The following is a 20384-nucleotide window of genomic DNA, read 5'->3' on the forward strand; positions in this document are numbered from 1 at the left end:
TGATTAAAATTTTTGTTGGTTCATACGACCAAAATTTTGAAACTCCCTAAATATATAATTTTTTGTGAAAAAAGTGTTTCAATTTGCACAGGCTGAGGGTATATCTCTGTCGGCAAAGCCGACTGATACTTTTTTACTTGTTTTTTAAGATATTAAGTTTATATAGCGTCATTTTTTTATATAAGACTTTGTAATTGTTTTGTTGTAAATAAATGAAATGTTTTTTTTTCACAAGATTAAAAGACGCTTACTGTTACATTTATGCGGGTTTGGTGTCAATGCTGCCACAGGCTAATTCTGTTATTAGTTTAGACACAAACCGTTTGACAGTAAAGCTATTCATTTTATAGGGTTAGCATTGGCATTTCACAATACGCAAAGAAATACTGATTATCGACCAAAGTTTGGGCCTCTACTAATGACAGAAACACCCTGTGACAACTCCAGCGCTTCTTCGGACAATTCGTGGAACAATTTTAATACGACTGAATTTTCAATTTCCCCCATTAGCTTCCTACTGTCACATATAAAAATTATCTTTTGGGTATTATAAGTTACTTTCCCTCATTAGCTTGCTACTGTCGCATACCAAGAATACATTCTGGCTGTCCATAAATATTGTCTCAAGGATTCCATAATTTCAAATTTCTCCTTAATACTTAAACATCGAATTTCATTCACTTTAAGTCTATATTTAGGCTCAACGTGTATTTTATGGCATACTTTTTGGCGTTCGCATTATTTGTCTTAATTTTTTTTTTGCAAATTCTCCAATGAAACATTGTTGGACGAAAAAAAAGTACATAAAACAAAACTCCATAAAACGAATGTAATTTGGCTGTCTATTCTAATAAAACTTTGCCATATTCCGGCTTCTCTACATCTCACCACCTTTAAATCGTTGCTTGAGGGTTGAAAGGGTTTTTTGCTTCTTGTTTTTTCTTTTCAATGTTGAGTCATGCTGCAGTCAAATGGGGGAGGGGATCTCCGATTTCTTTTTTTTCTTGTTTGTAGAGTATTTGCAGGTATTTTGTTGTTATTCCTAATGTCAGAATTTACCGATGGCTTCTGAGGGTTATCTTACAGACTAAACGCATAATAATATGGGACAGTGGTTTGAAGAATATTCTGTTCAGTACATAATTTCGACAAATTTGTTTATAGAAATTCCTTTTGGAGTAAATCGTAGATAATTTGGTGTATTAACATGTGCGACAGGTTGTTAGGACTCGGCTATCATTAAGGTAAACAATTTCTCGAGTTGTATATCTTGATATGACAGATGTCTTGCTTGCATCTTCTGAATTGTAGCGACAGTCTGCTGCTTCTAGCTAGCGGCAAATCGTGGATATATTTATAGACTAATTTTTGGTTGTAAATATTCTAATAAAACATAATATGTCATTTTAATCAAATATTAATGTAAATTAAAATGTCTATATTTTCTCGTGGAAATTATCTCTGCTACATTTAAAAATTAAAATCCTGGTACAATCGTTTTAGTCCTGTCTTAGATAGTCTTTAAATATTCTGTTTTTGTCACGAGTAGGAAGGTTATGTAGGAACTTGCAAAACCTCAATAACATCCAGTTCTGATTGAGAAACTAATATTGAATCACCCTGTCATTAGTCTAGACACCTACCTTTTATCTACAATTGTCGCTGGAGATGCTAATGTAGTATGTCCAAAACATTAGCCTAGACATATACCCTTTGTCTTAATCTTTATTATCTTTATCTTCATGGGGGAGACACAAGTCATGTGCTGATAATATATTTACCTCAAAGGAATATGACTCCAAATAGTAGATCAGTTTTTAGACACTTGTTTGGTTGTCAATATTTTTTTGAATACACCTTTGTCTCTAAAGATTTCCTGACGTCTTTGAGGACGTCTATAAAGCAATCCATGGTTTATAAAGGAAACCTTCTAAACTTTTATAAAGATTTTGTTCTGATCTTTAGTAAAGTATGACTGGATCTTCGTTGCCTATAAAGATTTATTTCTGGCCATCTCTAAATACTATATCCTAGTAAGTAAGTAATATTTTCTAGTGAAATATCATTTGCTAAATTTAAAAATAAAATCCCGATTGGTTCTGACTTAGATAGTCTTTAAATATTCTCTTATTTTATCGTGAATAGGAAGGTTATGCTGGAACTTGCAAAACATCGATAAAATTCAGTTACCGTAATTGCCGGTTGAAGAACTAATATTGAATCATCCAGACATTAGTCTAGGCACATACCTTTGGTCGGCAATTGTCGCCGGAAATGCTAATGTAGTATTTCCAAATCATTAGCCTAGACGCATACCCTTGGTAAGTAATCTGTATTCATCATGTGGAAGACACAAGTCATGTGCTGATAATATATTCAACTCAAAGGAATATGACTCCAAATTGCTCCAGGCAATTCGGTATTCTACTCATGCTCTAAGAGCTGATATACGTAATTTGGATAGGATCATAGATGATGCCATACAAATATATGAACAGGAACGTTACCAGGGGTACTTAGAGTGTATAACCGTTCATAATAAAACCTTAGGGCAAGTTAAAGTAGCTGCAGATCTTGCCACCAAAGAGCCAATTGGGGAGCGTATAAGTGATGATGGTGTGAAGGTATTAGTCGATTACTTCCAAGGTATGTTACGACCCATGAATGGACACGTGGACCAGTCTTTCCATAGCTCGATCAGTCTAGCTGTCGAGGGATTGGGTGATTGGTCACCATTGGAAACATTCTCCGATGCATTTAGAGCAGATGGTTCAACAGTTGAGAGCGTCAAAGGTGGAATGTAGCAGGTTTCATCAAATCCAGGCCGAACAAAAAATCCACAGGCCGAACAAAAAATCCAGTGGGTTGGACGGAATCCCACATACCGCATTGAATAATGCCGGGTTGGTGATTTTTGGATTCTTGTCCATCCTCTTTAATCATTACTTCAGCTTGAATTACTTCCCTAAAGCATGGAAGGAGGCCGTGGTTGTGCCCATATTGAAACGGGTGCACCGTCTGATGAATGTGGGAGCTATCGGCCCATTTCTGTGCTCTCGCCTTTTGTTAAACTATACGAATATTTCATATTGAAGCGTTTAAGAATTTTGGTCGAGGACAAAAGGGTGCTTACAGATAACCAATTTGGTTTCAGATGGGGGCACTCAACGTCTCACGCCTTATCTGTCTTTTCGACATATATTGTGAAGGGCTTCGAAAAGAAATATGGTACAACAGCTGTAAGCCTTGATGTTGCTAAAGCCTTTGACGCGGTCTGGCACTCGGGAATTCTATATAAATTGAAACAGTATGGATTCGACCAGCAAACCTGCAGACTAGTGGCAAGTTTCCTAGAGGACAGACACTTTAAAGTAAAAGTGGGCGATCGGCTTTCAAGCCGCAGGTCAATTCAAACAGGGGTACCGCAGGGGTCACTTTTAGGCCCCCTGCTCTACAATATTTTCGTAAGTGACATGCCCGAGCCTCCTCAAGGGGGGCTTGTTACTGTCGTATGCTGACGATGTCATACTGGCTATGTCAGGCCCCAGAGCAAACACTCTGTGTCGCCGCCTTAACGTTTACCTTGAGACATTACATAGGTATTTTACTATATGGGACCTCAAGCTAAACGTGGGCAAATGCTCGGCGATTGTTTTCAGGGGTAAGGCGAAAGTTGTGTGCCCTCACTTTAGATCCTATCGGCCAATTTGAAAAATCGGAGATGAAGTGAAATCGGTATCCGACAAAATCAGATACCTTGGAGTCATAGTTTGCGACAAATTTGAATTCATAAGACACGTTGATTTTATCCTTAGTAGGGCCAACAAAATTTACTTTGGGTATCAAGGGATTCTACGTCACAATGGTGGCTTATCAAATAGAATCAAACTTCTGATATACAAACAAATTATAAGACCCGAAGTCTCATATGCCTTCCCGGTATGGTTCTTCATATCGTCGAGCCAAATGGAAAGGCTTAGGAGATGGGAGAGGTCACTCCCGATGTGTTGCTTGGGTCTGTGGCCAACTATAACGGAAGATGGGACATATAAACGACCTTCATGTAAGGCCATTTACGACAAAACGTTCATTGAACAGATAGATAACTTCCTCATGAGAGTGGCCCTTAACTTTATAGAGGCGGCAGAAAACCTGGAGAATTCACTGGTTGAGAGATCCAATCAATATTCTCTTGATATTGATGCAACGCTCTCACGCAAGCATTTACCACCCGCAGCAATACCCAAACTTAATAATGAAGGTATTTTATATAATAATGATAAATTACTTTTTTACCACAGAAGGTTTAATACACTTAATACTACTGACACAGTTTATATAACTTCGCAAAATATTTACACATTTGTAAATAATAAAATATAAGAATTAGTTTTAGTCCATACATTGTTTTTACTTTCATTTTTTAGTTTTAAGTTCCATTTTCTATGATTATGCCCGTTTTTATACCCTATACCACAATGTGGAAAAGGGTATAATAAGTTTGTTTTCCCAAAAATTCATGTAACGCCGCGAAATATTCGTCGTAGACCCCTCATGTGGTATACCAAACTTCATATCTCGACGAGATAAAGCGATTTAGCGATGTGTGTCCGTCCGTCCGTCCGTCTGTCCGTCCATTAAAAATTGTAATCAAGCTAGAGGCCGCAATTATGGACCGATTGTCACGAAATTTAGTATGGAGGTCGGGTTTGGACCAGAATAGAACTGATTAGTTTTTGGCGATGATCGTGAAATGTTAAAGGGATGAAATGGACCAAAAACAAAATTTTTGCTCGATTTTGTAGCCGCTCTGTAGGTCGCAATAATAGTCCGATCGGCGCGAAATTTTAAACGTAGTTTTGGTTTGAGATGAAGAAGTAGCGTGCAAGTCAACGGTATGATCGGATAATATTTAGCGGGTTAAATTGATCAAAACTTTTGTGTGAAAATTGGTAAAATTTCTAATGCACATCTTATAACAGCTAGCCCGGAAAGCTAGTGCACAGGGATAGTGGTATAGGGTATCACATGGTCGGCCCCGTCCGACTATAGTCTGTTCTTACTTGTTAATATTGTATTTTTTGGGCTTTATGTATACATGCACACAGTTCTATTGTTGAATAATTATGATCAATTAGACAAGTGCTAGCAGTGTTCTGCAGCAATTTAATCGGATGTCAAGAAGGAGGCGAAAAGCCACATGTTTATTTATATTGTTCTAAAAGTAAGCCAACCTGTTTAGTTTTAAGACTGATTTTCAATAAATTTGGCCATAAGCAAAAGCTCATGCTCGTCACAAGAACGTATTAATAAATTCCAATATACAACACCTAGAAGTATGCTATTATTATATAAGGAATTCGGCGATACTATTGCAACTGGGTGTTTCAGTCAGTAGCCCAGACACAAACCGTTTAAGATTAGATTATTCACCCTATTCAACTGCGATATTGTACGTTCCGACAATAACCTCCTACTGCCGTTCATTTAGACTTTTGGCCTTTCACAAATATTAATTTTTTTATCAGCATTTTTAAATTTTTTTACTCTATAGGAAATATAATTTTATCTCAAATCATATATACGTTTTTTAATTTTTATTTTAATTTAGACAATAAATTTTTCTCTTCTGATAATAAAAAATTATTTAAAAATATTACTCCAAGTAGCTCCAGGCAATTCGATATTCTATTCATGCTCGTAACAAGAACGTATTAATAAATTCCAATATACAACACCTAGAAGTATGCTACTCTTATATAGGGAATTCGGCTATACTATTGCAACTGGGTGATTCAGTTAGTAGCCCAGACACAACCCGTTTATGGTTAGGTTATTCACCCTATTTAACTGCGATTTTGTACGTTCCGACAATAACTGCCTACTGTCGTTCATTAGGACTTTTGGCCTTTCACAAATATTCATTTTTATCAGCATTTTGATTTTTTTCTCTATAGGAAATATAATCTTATCTCAAAACATATATATTTTTTTATTTGTTTTTATATAAATATTAATAAATTCCAATATACAACACCTAGAAGTTTGATACTCTTATATAAGGAATTCGGCGATACTATTGCATCTGGGCGATTCAGTTAGTAGCCCAGACACAAACCGTTTATAGCTAGTATATTCACCCTATTCAACTACGGTTTTGTACGTTCCGACAATAACCTCCTACTACCGTTCATTAAGACTTTTGGCCTTTCACAAATATTCATTTTTTATCAGCATTTTTACATTTTTTTATCTATAGGAAATATAATTTTATATCAAATATTTTTTTTTTACATTTTTATTTAAATTTAGTCAATAAAATTTTCTCTTCTGATAAAAAAAATCTTTTAATGTCGTGTCTACTCGACTTACTGTGCCACATTTATATAATTTTCAATAGCCATTTAAGGTGCACTTTAGTTTTTTTCTATGGCTACATTTTCAAAATGGCTTAGAATATCCTTCCTATTCTACATGATTTTAGGCAAAATGTTATCGGTTTCAACACCATCATGTGTTCGCAAAACGAATATAGCACATATGGGTAATATCTTGTTCTTGTTCGTTTACTCCTTTTACTAACCTGACTTTAAAAGTGTGTTAGTAATTGTCCTGGAATTTGTTCAAAAACACGTTTTTTTCTGTTTTTCAGTTGCAACCTATGCTACTACATTACCCAGGCAACTTCCGTTTTTGTCTTCTTGGTAATTGTAAAAGGTAGTAAAAAATTGAAATGCAACACTAATACACATGCACAAAATCTGCTTGGCAAAGGTAACGACTATGTAACAATTCCTAACCGCAACAGCAAATGGTAGCTGTTACTAAAGATTGTTTTTTTTTTTTCTACAGAAAGAAGCTTTTGCTGTTGTTGCAGCAAAGTGCATGTAGTGCAGTAATTTTAACAACATCCGGGAAGGAAACATAAATTGCCATAAATTTTGAAAATTTTATTTTTCGGGGAGTTTCTTTTGTTTGGAAAATTATTTGTTTACCACAGCTGAGAAGCGTTATATAAACGAGTTATAAGATTAGTAACTCAATGGCTGAATATACAACACCTAGAAGTATGCTATGTTTATATGGGGAATTTGGTGATTGTATTGCAACGGGGTGATTCAGTCAGTATCCCAGACACAAACCGTTGATGTTTGGTATATTCACCCTATTTAAATGAGAGTTTGTACGTTCCAACATTAGTCTCCTACTGTCATCCCTGAAGACTCCTTAGTGGTTGTCTATAAAGAATCCCGTTAGCTTAACGCTTTAGAAAAATTTACAATACGAGGGCTGCACGAAAACTATCTGGCCTAGGCAACATCGCGTGTTGCCAGATTCGATTTGAAAATTTTTTTGTACAGTTTGACAGTTTTTTTTCCATTACGTACTCAAGTCAGTTTGTCATACGACCTTGTGTTGTGTTGTTTACATTGACTTGAACAAATCACTTTGCAAAAAAATGGTATTTACTTGTGAACATTTTAGTCCGATCATTTTTCACAACTTTTGACGTGGATTATCATGGCAAGAGAGCATGGATCAAATTAAATCTTTGTATGTTTATAAAAGGCCATTTTATAGCACTAAGAAAAACTGGTTTAATGAATTCAATCGTGGCCAACACTCGCTAAAAAGCGAAGGTGTGAGGGTCGTGCAAAAACGGCCGATGTGCCAGAAAAAAATTATGCCGCGGGTGAACGAATAGTGCAAGATCGCCATGTTATATACCGTGAGATAGAGGCATCCTTGGGTATTTCTTCCACCAAATAACATTTGATATTGCATGAACACCTGGCCGCAAAAATTGATTTTTCTCGGTAGATCCAGCAAAAGGAGGCTCTTGAAAATTGGTGAAATTGTGAATAAAACCGATCGTTGTGCTTCAAACGACGTTTATATGATCGTCACAGACGACGAATCTCGGATATATGCTTAGGAGCCTGAAACAGAACAGCAATCGATCGTTTAGGTTTTCGAAAACGAGTCAAATCTAACGAAATTTTTCATGTAAGAAGCACTTCGAAGTAAATGGTTGCCTGTTTCTTCAGCAAAAGTGACCGTGTGGCGGCAAAACGGCTTCAGAAATTTAGGACGGTTAAGTCTGAGTGGTACACTGCAATTTGTTTGTCAGAAGTCTCCTGAGAAATTCGAAAAACTAATCATTCTGCATCATGACAATGAGACCTCTCACACATCGATTCAAACCAGCGCCTGTTTGACCGGACAAAACGTGGAATTGATGGGTCATCCGCCGTACAGGCCTGACTGAGGATCCAATGACATTATTTGATTACAGCATATCAAAAAAAGACGTGGTCAAAATTTTTCTTAGCCAGAAGTTGCTGTAAAAACGTTTAAAACTCAATCGGGTTGGAAAAAGTGATTCAACAATTGGTTTGAGCGCATGAAAAAGCATATAAATCGTGCTGGAGACTACATAAGAAAATAATAAAACTATTTTTGATGGTTAATATTAGCGTTTTTATTGATAGGCCAGATATTTATCGTTCAATCCTCGTATAATCTAAAAAAACGCTGTAAGAAAATACAAGTCGTTCTCTTAGATTGCGGTAACGCCATCTATACTTCACCATTAGCATTAACAAAAATATATAATATAACAAGATGGGACATTTATATTACTACTATACATCGTCAGATGGCGCTGGGGTCATAACATAATGTTATGTTACAATATTGTGACATGTAATTATGTTATATTTAACATAGTTCACATTTGTGGACGATTTTGTTTCTGTTGTGTTCAGTTAATTGTCTGTTAACATAAACGCCCTCTATACTTGAATATTAAAATTGAACGGCATTATGCATCTGGTCCAATCTTTACAATTTTATGTCTTTGAAAATTGATATTGAGCGTGTGGGTTGTTGCCTGAGATAAAGTTAAGCATTTTTACAGATGTATTGAAACTATAATTCGGGCTTATGAAACTATAATCTACGATCTGTAATACTGTGCAATATGTTTTAACGAACGCCATCTGTACGTCAAATTTGATATTGATCATATGGTTGTTGTCTAAGATGATAAAGTGCATATTTTTGAGCAGCAAAATAATTACACAATGTTGTCTAAGATGAGGGCGCCAAATATATTAGGAACTATTTCGAAAATATTAAGCAATAGATAGTCGGATTTTAGCACCAGAAGAAGTAGTAAAAATACTGCGACTTTTGTATAAATTATATTTGGACCATCAACGGGTTGTTATTTTTCATTTAAAAAGTCTCTGAACTCTTCAGGAACAACTTTACAAAATTCCACAAAATCTCAAAATAGCTTTTTAAATAGTTCTTTTATTTTTATATATTTATACTGCTTTTAATTTGTATCTATTATTTGAGGGAGATTTTCCTAGATCTTGCACTCACCTTGGTGTTGTTAGGCAGGCGAAGGCTTTTATTGGTGTCTGAAACCTGCAATAATAGAGAAAAAAGACCAGAGAAAAGAAAGAAGAATATAACATACAAATATGTAGCTCTGCTGTTGTGGAATAAACAAAAATCTTCATACTATTTATTTTCTATATACAAATGTTAATATTTTTTTATTTAATTTTAAATATGTAATTTAATATACATATATGAAACAAGCGAACAAATAATTAATTTTAAAGTACAACCACTACACAACTTTACATAAATAATAAAAATGCTTAGATCACAAACTTTAAAGGATACCATATACCATGATTAGATTACACCACCTTTACCAAGAATATTTTCGCAGGCAAAAGAAACCATAGTAACGTCCATAGCAAGCACAAAACTGTTGGACAATATATACGTTTTATCCTTTCTTTTACAAGTGGCAAAACAAAACAAAAAAAACAATAAACCAAAAAACGGCATTGGGAAGTGAATGTTGTGGAAATGAAATATGACGCAACAAAAAATTAAAGAGAGAAAGAAAGCGGGATAAATAATCCTTAACCAAGAGCCCCAGTGTTGCAAGAAAAAAAAACTTATTTATTTTAACTGCTGTCTTTTGTGTTGTGTTTCAGTTGCCACTGAAGTTTGTTTTATTTTTGTTTAACAGAATAAAAGTAATAATAATAAACTGCAGTTAAATGTTATACAAAAAGGTTGAGAGTGAATTCTGGGAACAATTTTTGAAAAACACGTTATGCGCAGAGAAGATTCTGTGAAAATGGCTTTTATTGAACCACCTCAACAATTAAAAAAGTGGTTTTAAGTGTAATTTCCTTTTTAGCGATAATCTACTGGAAATTAAATTCAATTTTATAAGTGGAAAGTAAATAGATAAATAATTTCTAGGTTATATCAAAGACATACAACTGTAAAGATTGGACATAATGCACAATGCAGTTCAATTTTAATATTCAAGCATAGAGGGTGTTTATCTATAACAGACAACTAACCGAACACAACAGAGACAAAAGCGTACACAAATGTGAGCTATGTTAAATATAACATAATTTTATGTGACAATATTGTAGCATAACATTATGTAAGACCCCCAACGCCATCTGCCGATGTATTTTAGCAATGGAAATGTCCCATCTTGTTATATGCCCAATTGACTGAAAGGTGTTCCATACTATTAGGCGTTTGAAAAATTTTCATAGGCTATGTATTATGAAACCAAAGACATATAATGGTAAAGATTGGACATCATGCACAATAGAGTTAAGCATAGAGGGCGTTTATGTATGACAGACAATTAACAGAACACAACAGAAACAAAAGCGTACACCAATGTGAACTATGTTAAATATAATATAATTCCATGTCACAATATTGTAACATCACATTATGTTAGACCACCAGCGCCATCTTCCGATGTATAGTAACAATGTAAATGTCCCAACTTATTATATTATATATCTTTGACGAAACCCACAATTAGGCATGGATACCGTTCACTAACAGATGAGCCAGGAGTCTTAGGGAAAAATTTATTTTTAATGGTAAATAGAAACAAAATTACCGATTGGCCTAATGGACGAGATGATATAATCTGATACCCGTGAACAATAGGAAAAGTGGAAATAAACTGAAAAGGTCAAGGTTAAAATTTTGCACTCAATTTGAGGTGATACAAGACCTATAGGGTAATGATATAAAAGTTCAGGAAATCATTTTGGTGGCCAACCAAGAAACAAAGTGCCAGGCCTAGGCTTTAATGTATGAATTTTCAGAGGAAAATTGACGGAAAGTTAAAAGTCTTATTAAAATTGTTGCAAGAATTGCCGTTGGATTTGTCACAGAATGTTTATGTCATCAGTTTAGGACCAAACCTGTGGTTTACATCCTATATATAGTGGTGTAAGTAGCAAAAGTTGTGAACTGCTCTCATATGAATTGTGTGGGGTCGGAAGTAAAGGAACGCGTTTCGAGTAAAAAGTGGTAAAACTTGAAGATTCTTGCACGTAAAAGAAACAGGGCTAATATTAGCACTATGTCCATAAAAAAGTCTCAAACAAATCTATAAACATACGCAATATATGTAGCTCATAGAGGTCACGTTGTGCAGCAGGAAGTGCACGGCTGTATAACCAGAGGGCATTAAAGACACAAGAGCGGGGTATTGGCAGGGCTGATGTACGCCAGCTTACTGATGATATATCCATTTCATAGAATACTCGTCGTGCAATCGAGACCGAACCTCTAGCCTTTGGTCTATCAAATGTAAGGAAATACCAGCAAGGATATACAGACGATTAGTTATAGGTATCGCAGATAAAGATCAGAAGAAATAAATTAAAACACCGAGGAGGAAGGATATTGAAACCGTGTGGTAAAGTAAATCAGACCACCAATTCAAAATTCTAAAGTCAGACGGGAGAGGCCGGCAAATAAAGATTGTTTAGGTTGAAAGATGAGGACGGTAGATAAATTTATAATTTCACAATAATATATAAATTATTGACCAATCTGCGTTGACGGTAAATGTAGGTGTCGTATGAATACGGAGCTTCTCGAAATGTACACCTACATACATAGATTTTCATCCATGTCATATTGTTTTCAAAATTTGATAATAAGTATGAATTCCATCATTACTTCAATTTCTAAAATTGATATTTTGCGTGCGGGTGGTTGTTGTCTGAGACGTAAAGCTGCATACTTTTAGTAGCAAAAATACTTTATTAAAAACAGATTGAAACAATGCAACAAGTTTATGCTTTTTTAGAGTATCGATTGTTCTTAAGAAGTGAGATAAGTTGAAAAGTGGCAACATTTTTTTTTTCGAAATTGTTTGAAACTTGCGGTAGCATCTTTACAACGAACGCCATCTATACAACAATTTGAAAAACTGATATTGATCAAATGGGTTGTTGTCTAAGCTGAATATCTGCATCAAATTATAATGAAATATTTAAGTTTTAGTCAACGTTTTTATAAATAACCTGAAATTAGATGTTTTAAACTTAAAAAAAAATAATTTAACATTAAACACGCCATCTATACATTAATATTAAAAGTTGATATTGAACGATCGATTATTATTTAAAAAAAACTTTTTTCAACATTTTTACAAAATTAGAATTTTCAACGTGGATTTTTTCAAAAAATATTTTTTTCCAACGTGTATTAAAAAAACATTTTTTTCCAACGTGTATTTTTTACAAAAAATATCTAAAATTTCTGACGTGATTTTTCTAAAAAAAATTTCTACAGTTTATTATTTAACAAAAAAATTTTTTTCCAACGTGGAATTTAAAAAAAATCCAAAAGAGGAGTTTAAAAAAAAATGTGGATGTGGATTTTTTTAAATTTTACCTTTAAATCCACGTCAAACAAAAAAATTTCATCGAACTTTAAAAAATTTTAAATCCACATTAAAAAATCTTTGCTTTTAAAAATTGTATTTCTATTTAAAAATCGTTTTTGCTAATAACTCGAAATATGTATATTTATTCTAATTTTTCTTTTAAACTCACATTTTTCGTATTTAAATCAATGTTTAAAATTAATTTTTTTATGTGGATTCAAAATATTTTTAAAACTTCGATTTAAAAAAAGGAGATTTGTATTTTTAAAAAATTTCTCGTTAGAGTCGAGTATAATTGGTAGCAGCTCATCAGACATATGGGCTGTGGCTTCTCTGTCATCGATTTTTTCACTTCTCACATGCAATGTATTTTTTGCAGTGATGAGCTTTTTCCCATTCAACCTGCATGGCTTCCACGATAAAAGCTTATTAGCGCAGTCTTCGGAAGTTATGAGCTCGACTCTGAACGCTAACATGCCCTAACAACACCTTTCATATGTTTTTTTTCTAGGACGTGGGTTCAAACACCAATCTGTCTCAAGCAGCTTTTTATTTATTTGAAAATTTTGCCTATTAGGACGAAGATCATTTTAATATTAATAAATAAAAAAAAAAACAAATTGCACTTTTGAAATGAAAAGTTATAATTAAAAATTAATAATAAACTAATTTTCGCCCTCAAAGGCAAAAATTCAAATAATAAATATATATTTCTTGAAAACAAGAATAATTTTTAATAACTTGTATTTTAAAATGTGTTTTCAAAGATCCCGATGTTCTAGAAAATATATGGTGTTCTATTTTTTAATTTAAATCGACAACTTCATTCATTTTTGAAATCTACATTTAAAATATTTTAAAAACACTTTTCTTAAAATATATTTTTTATATTTTTTTTAAAGGTGGATTTAAAAAATATTTTTTAAACGATGATTTTATACAAACAGCGAATACCAGCTTGCATTCATTTTATGCTTGCATTGAATGACGTTTTTTTTTTAAATATTTCTTTTCTAAACTTAATTTTAAAAAATACATTTTTCAACGTGAATTTTTTACTATAAAAACTTTTCCAACGAGAACTTTTTTAAAAAATATTTTTTCCAACGTGGCTCTTTCTAAAAATATTTTTTCTAACGTGGAACAAAATATTTTGTCTAAAGTTCATTAATTAAAAAAAAAAATCCAATATATGTTTTTCCAACGTAGGTTAAAAAAATATTTTTTTTCAATTTTCATCCAAGTTTAAAATTATTCAAATCCAAGTTTAAAATTATTCAAAAATATTTTTTTAAACATAGTTAAAAATTTTTTTTAAACGTGGATTAAAAAATATTTTTAAAACGGAGATTAAAAAAATATACGTTTTAGGAATGCAGTTTTTTATTGTTATTTAAATAAAAATTTTAAATTGAAAAAAAGAAAAATTTTTTGAAAACACATTAAAAAATAATTTTTAATAATTTGTATTATAAATGATTTTGCAAAAAACTCGATGTTCTAGGAAATATATTTTATTTTTTAAATTTAAATTAAAATTTTTATTATTCATAAATTAAAATTAAAATTATTCAAAAATATTTTTTTAAACATGGTTAAAATTTTTTTTTAAACGTGGATTAAAAAATGTTTTTAAAACGGAGATTAAAAAAATATACGTTTTAGGAATGCAGTTTTTTATTGTTATTTAAACAAAAATTTTAAATTGAAAAAAAGAAAAATTTTTTGAAAACACATTAAAAAATAATTTTTAATAATTTGTATTATAAATGATTTTGCAAAAAACTCGATGTTCTAGGAAATATATTTTATTTTTTAAATTTAAATTAAATTTTTTATTATTCATTTTTGAAATCAACATTTAAAATATTTTAAAAATACTTTTTAAAGTGAAATAAAAAATATTTTTTAAACGTGGAAATATTTTTCTTCATAAATATTTTTTAAAAGTAAATGTGGATTTACAAAAAAATTTCAAATTAAAAAAATTTGAAAACTCATTAAAAAAAAATTTTTAATATGTATTTAAAAATGTTTTTGCAAAAAAGTCGATGTTCTAAAAAATATATTTTCTTCTATTTTTTTAATTTAAATTGTTATTTTTTCGTATTCATTTTTGAAATCAACACTTAAAATATTTTAAAAATGGTATTTTAAAGTAGAATAAAAAATATTTTTTAAAGAGTATTAAAAAATATTTTTTAAAAGTGGATTAAAAAATATTTTTTAAACGTAGAAATATTTTTCCATAGTGGATTAAAAAATATTTTTAAAAGAGGATTTACAAAATATTTAAAAAATACGTATTTAAGAAAAAATAGGAATTTTTGTTAACATGGATTCAAAAAACGTTTTTTAAAACGTGAATTTTTAATTTTTTTTTTAATTGGATTTACAAAAAATATTTTGAAAGTTGCGATTTAATGTAAAAAATATTTGGCTTAAAATGGTTGTTAAACGTTGATTTAAAGAAGTATTTTTTAATTAAAATTTTTTGGTAAAATGTTATTTTAATATGGTTCTAATTTTTGAAATGATTTTTTATATAAAAACATTTTTAAATAAATGCACATTATTGAGAAATTATTTTTTTAAATTTTTTTCCAAATTCTATTTTTAATCCTTGATTTTTATAGAAATTTGTTTTCATCCCTGGACCGTGAATTTTTAATTTTTTTAATAAGTGGATTTACAAAAAATATTTGGAAAAATTGCGATATGATTTAAAGAAGTATTTTTTGATGAAAATTATTTCGTAAAATTTGTTTTTAAAATAGGGTTTTAATTCTTGAAATGATTTTTTATTAAAAACATTTTTAAATAAATGCACTCTAACATTTTTGTACAATTTTTTCAAATTCTGTTTTAAAAAAAATATTTTTAATCCTTAATTTTTATAGAAATCTGTTTTCATCCATGGAACGTAGATTTTTAATTTTTTAATAAATGGATTTATAAAAAATATTTGGAAAAATTGCGATTTAATGGGAAAAAATATTTGGCTTAAAGTTTTTGTTAAACGTTGATTTAAAGAATTTAATTAAAATTTAATTTAATTTTTAATTAAAATTTAAAATTTTAAAATATGGTTTTTATAAAAATTATTTGTTTAAATGATTTTTTTATACAAAAATATTTTTAGATGAATTTATTAAGAACATATTTTTATATAATTTTTTCTTTGAAAATCTGTTTCTTTGTATAAACGTTAATTTTTTTATAAAAAAAAATGTTTTTAATCCTTGTTTTTTTTTTTTATAAAAATTTGTTTTTATCCGTGGAAAGTTTATAGAAATATATGTTTCTAAACCTGAATTTGTTATAAAAATATATTTTTTAAAACATTTATTTGTTATAAAACACCCATTGTTTAAGTTGATTTTTTAATGTTTATTTTTATAAAACATTTTTTAAAAGATTGTTATCTAGCAAAACGTCTCTACAAGTGGTGTCGTAGACACGCCGTTCGGACTCGGCGATAGACAGTAGGTCCCATATCATTGAGCTAATATGAATCGGGGTGCACTCATTGATACGAGAGAAGTCTCCCTTGGCCCCTATGGGAAGTTTGTGGAACAATTAAAAACAAAAAATCTAGCAATTTTAATATTTATTAAAGTGTGTACTAAATAAAATACATTAAAATATGAACTTAATTTCTTTACACCTAAAAAGCATTAATTATTTATTTATATGTATGTATATGTATTAAATGTATATGAACATAGAAAATAATAAATAATAGAAATGTAATTATCATTGCTATTCTTTCTCTATATAACACCTGTTACCACTTTAATTTATTTTAATTATACAAAAATATATAACACTTCTTCCATAATTAATTATGACAAAATGAATTGTAAACAATACACAGACTAACAATAACAAAACAATACATTCACAACAATGACAATAGTTTAAAATAAATAAAATTTCTTTTTAAATGCAATATTTATTTAATTGTTTATATTTACAGCATAACAAAAACAAATGTTTGAAGGGAGTGGAGGGTACTGTAATGGGAAATCTATGTCATTTAAATGTTTTTTTGTTTAAATAAGCAGTATCATCTGAGCTAGTGGTAAATATAGCTAAATAACCGTTGGTGATAAATAATTTGTAATTAGTTTGCAAATATTTATAATTAAATAATTTAATATTATAAAGTCATTAAAGTTTAATTTCACAAATTAACCTATAATACAAAAACCATGAAGGGCTTTAATTAAAATTTGGTGGTGGGATGTAATTTAAGCAGCATGAAAGTCGCAACTAAAGTACAGGTAATCCGTTCCCCTCATGGTTTCATTATAAAATCCTAACAGAATATTATTTTCCACCATAAAAACTATTCTGTTTCGGTTGTGGGATCAACCCTCTTAACTTTTGCCCCACAATATTTAATATCGTCCCACCTGGCAGTTGTGTAAATTATTCTATTTAACATGCGAACGGTCATTCAATGGTCTATTTTAAATGTTGGTTAAAATTAATTTCAAGCTGATTTATTTAACAACAACAGCAGTACTGAAACCAAACGAACAGTTTTTAAAATGAATTCCATTTCAACTATCCAACAATGGATGTTGTGGTCAAAATGTGAATTCGTTTCATTTTTATTTATAGTTTTCCACTTGTGTTTATTTACATAAAAATAAATAAATTAATGTTGTAGTTGTTTTTTTCATTTAATTGCAAGTGATGTTGGTTCGTTTGCTTGTAATGCATTTATAATGAATTTAACAAAAACAACAACAACGGAAAACTAGGAATTATTGATTTACAAAAAATAAGTTGGCATACATTGTGTGAATATTTAAGTAAAATGGGGGTGCAAAGAATCAGCATGAGTTCTTTAAAAATATTATGTTCGCAAACGTGGATTTTTTAAAGAATATTTTTTTCACAAACGTGGATTTTTCAAAGAATATTTTCCACAAACGTGGATTTTTCAAAGAATATTTTTCAACAAACGTGGAGTTTTTAAAAAAATATTTTTATAATAATCGTGGATTTTTTAAAAAATATTTTTATAATAATCGTGGATTTTTTAAAAAATATTTTTATAATAATCGTGGATTTTTTAAAAAAATATTTTTATAATAATCGTGGATTTTTTAAAAAATATTTTTATAATAATCGTGGATTTTTTAAAAAATATAGTTATAATAATAATGGATTTAAAAAAAAAATATAGTTATAATAATAATGGATTTAAAAAAAAAATATTTTTATAATAATCGCGGATTTTTTAAAAATTATTTTTATAATAATCGTGGATTTTTTAAAAAAATGTTTTTGTAATAATCGTGGATTTTTTAAAAAATATTTTTATAATAATCGTGAATTTTTTAAAAAATATTTTTATAATAATCGTGGATTTTTTAAAAAATATTTTTATAATAATCGTGGATTTTTTAAAAAATATTTTTATAATAATCGTGGATTTTTTAAAAAATATTTTTATAATAATCGTGGATTTTTTAAAAAATATTTTTATAATAATCGTGGATTTTTTAAAAAATATTTTTATAATAATCGTGGATTTTTTAAAAAATATTTTTATAATAATCGTGGATTTTTTAAAAAATATTTTTATAATAATCGTGGATTTTTTAAAAAATATTTTTATAATAATCGTGGATTTTTTAAAAAATATTTTTATAATAATCGTGGATTTTTTAAAAAATATTTTTATAATAATCGTGGATTTTTTAAAAAATATTTTTATAATAATCGTGGATTTTTTAAAAAATATTTTTACAATAATCGTATATTTTTTAAAAAATATTGTTATAATAGTCGTGGATTTTTTAAAAAATATTTTTATAATAATCGTGGATTTTTTAAAAAATATTTTTATAATAATCGTGGATTTTTTAAAAAATATTTTTATAATAATCGTGGATTTTTTAAAAAATATTTTTATAATAATCGTGGGTTTTTAGAAAGTATTTTTTAGTAATCGTGGATTTTTTAAAAAATATTTTTATAATAATCGTGGATTTTTTAAAAAATATTTTTATAATAATCGTGGATTTTTTAAAAAATATTTTTATAATAATCGTGGATTTTTTAAAAAATATTTTTATAATAATCGTGGATTTTTTAAAAAATATTTTTATAATAATCGTGGATTTTTTAAAAAATATTTTTATAATAATCGTGGATTTTTTAAAAAATATTTTTATAATAATCGTGGATTTTTTAAAAAATATTTTTATAATAATCGTGGATTTTTTAAAAAATATTTTTATAATAATCGTGGATTTTTTAAAAAATAGTTTTATAATAATCGTGGATTTTTTAAAAAATATTTTTATAATAATCGTGGATTTTTTTAAAAAATAGTTTTATAATAATCGTGGATTTTTTAAAAAATATTTTTATAATAATCGTGGATTTTTTAAAAAATATTTTTATAATAATCGTGGATTTTTTAAAAAATATTTTTATAATAATCGTGGATTTTTTAAAAAATATTTTTACAATAATCGTATATTTTTTAAAAAATATTGTTATAATAGTCGTGGATTTTTTAAAAAATATTTTTATAATAATCGTGGATTTTTTAAAAAATATTTTTATAATAATCGTGGATTTTTTAAAAAATATTTTTATAATAATCGTGGGTTTTTAGAAAGTATTTTTTAGTAATCGTGGATTTTTTAAAAAATATTTTTATAATAATCGTGGATTTTTTAAAAAATATTTTTATAATAATCGTGGATTTTTTAAAAAATATTTTTATAATAATCGTGGATTTTTTAAAAAATATTTTTATAATAATCGTGGATTTTTTAAAAAATATTTTTATAATAATCGTGGATTTTTTAAAAAATATTTTTATAATAATCGTGGATTTTTTAAAAAATATTTTTATAATAATCGTGGATTTTTTAAAAAATATTTTTATAATAATCGTGGATTTTTTAAAAAAATATTTTTATAATAATCGTGGATTTTTTAAAAAATATTTTTACAATAATCGTGGATTTTTTAAAAAATATTTTTATAATAATCGTGGATTTTTTAAAAAATATTTTTATAATAATCGTGGATTTTTTAAAAAATATTTTTACAATAATCGTGGATTTTTTAAAAAATATTTTTACAATAATCGTGGATTTTTTAAAAAATATTTTTACAATAATCGTGGATTTTTTAAAAAATATTTTTACAATAATCGTGGATTTTTTAAAAAAATATTTTTACAATAATCGTGGATTTTTTAAAAAATATTTTTACAATAATCGTGGATTTTTTAAAAAATATTTTTACAATAATCGTGGATTTTTTAAAAAATATTTTTACAATAATCGTGGATTTTTTAAAAAATATTTTTACAATAATCGTGGATTTTTTAAAAAATATTTTTACAATAATCGTGGATTTTTTAAAAAATATTTTTACAATAATCGTGGATTTTTTAAAAAATATTTTTACAATAATCGTGGATTTTTTAAAAAATATTTTTACAAAAATCGTGGATAATAATCGTGGATTTTTTTAAAATAGTTTTATAATAAGCGTGGATTTTTTAAAAAATATTTTTATAATAATCGTGGATTTTTTAAAAAATATTTTTATAATAATCGTGGATTTTTTAAAAAATATTTTT

The 20384-nt window shown here is 28.5% G+C and overlaps 1 protein-coding gene across 4 annotated transcripts in view; it reads right to left on the reverse strand.

Moving 5' to 3' along the window:
• The window catches only part of msi (RNA-binding protein musashi), a 576326-nt gene that overhangs the window by 211905 nt on the left and 344037 nt on the right, over window positions 1–20384 (reverse strand). For 3 of the 4 annotated variants that reach the window (XM_073979396.1, XM_073979402.1, XM_073979419.1), the window contains exon 3: window positions 9394–9438. The exons of the other annotated variant lie outside the window; for it this stretch is intronic. In XM_073979396.1, coding sequence (XP_073835497.1) covers window positions 9394–9438 — 45 coding nt within the window. The remainder of the gene's footprint in view (window positions 1–9393; window positions 9439–20384) is intronic. 4 annotated transcript variants of the gene reach the window in all.

Source organism: Musca autumnalis, unplaced genomic scaffold, assembly GCF_047663935.1.
Source record: "Musca autumnalis isolate F117 unplaced genomic scaffold, ASM4766393v1 scaffold_1, whole genome shotgun sequence".
Classification (NCBI taxonomy): domain Eukaryota; kingdom Metazoa; phylum Arthropoda; class Insecta; order Diptera; family Muscidae; genus Musca; species Musca autumnalis.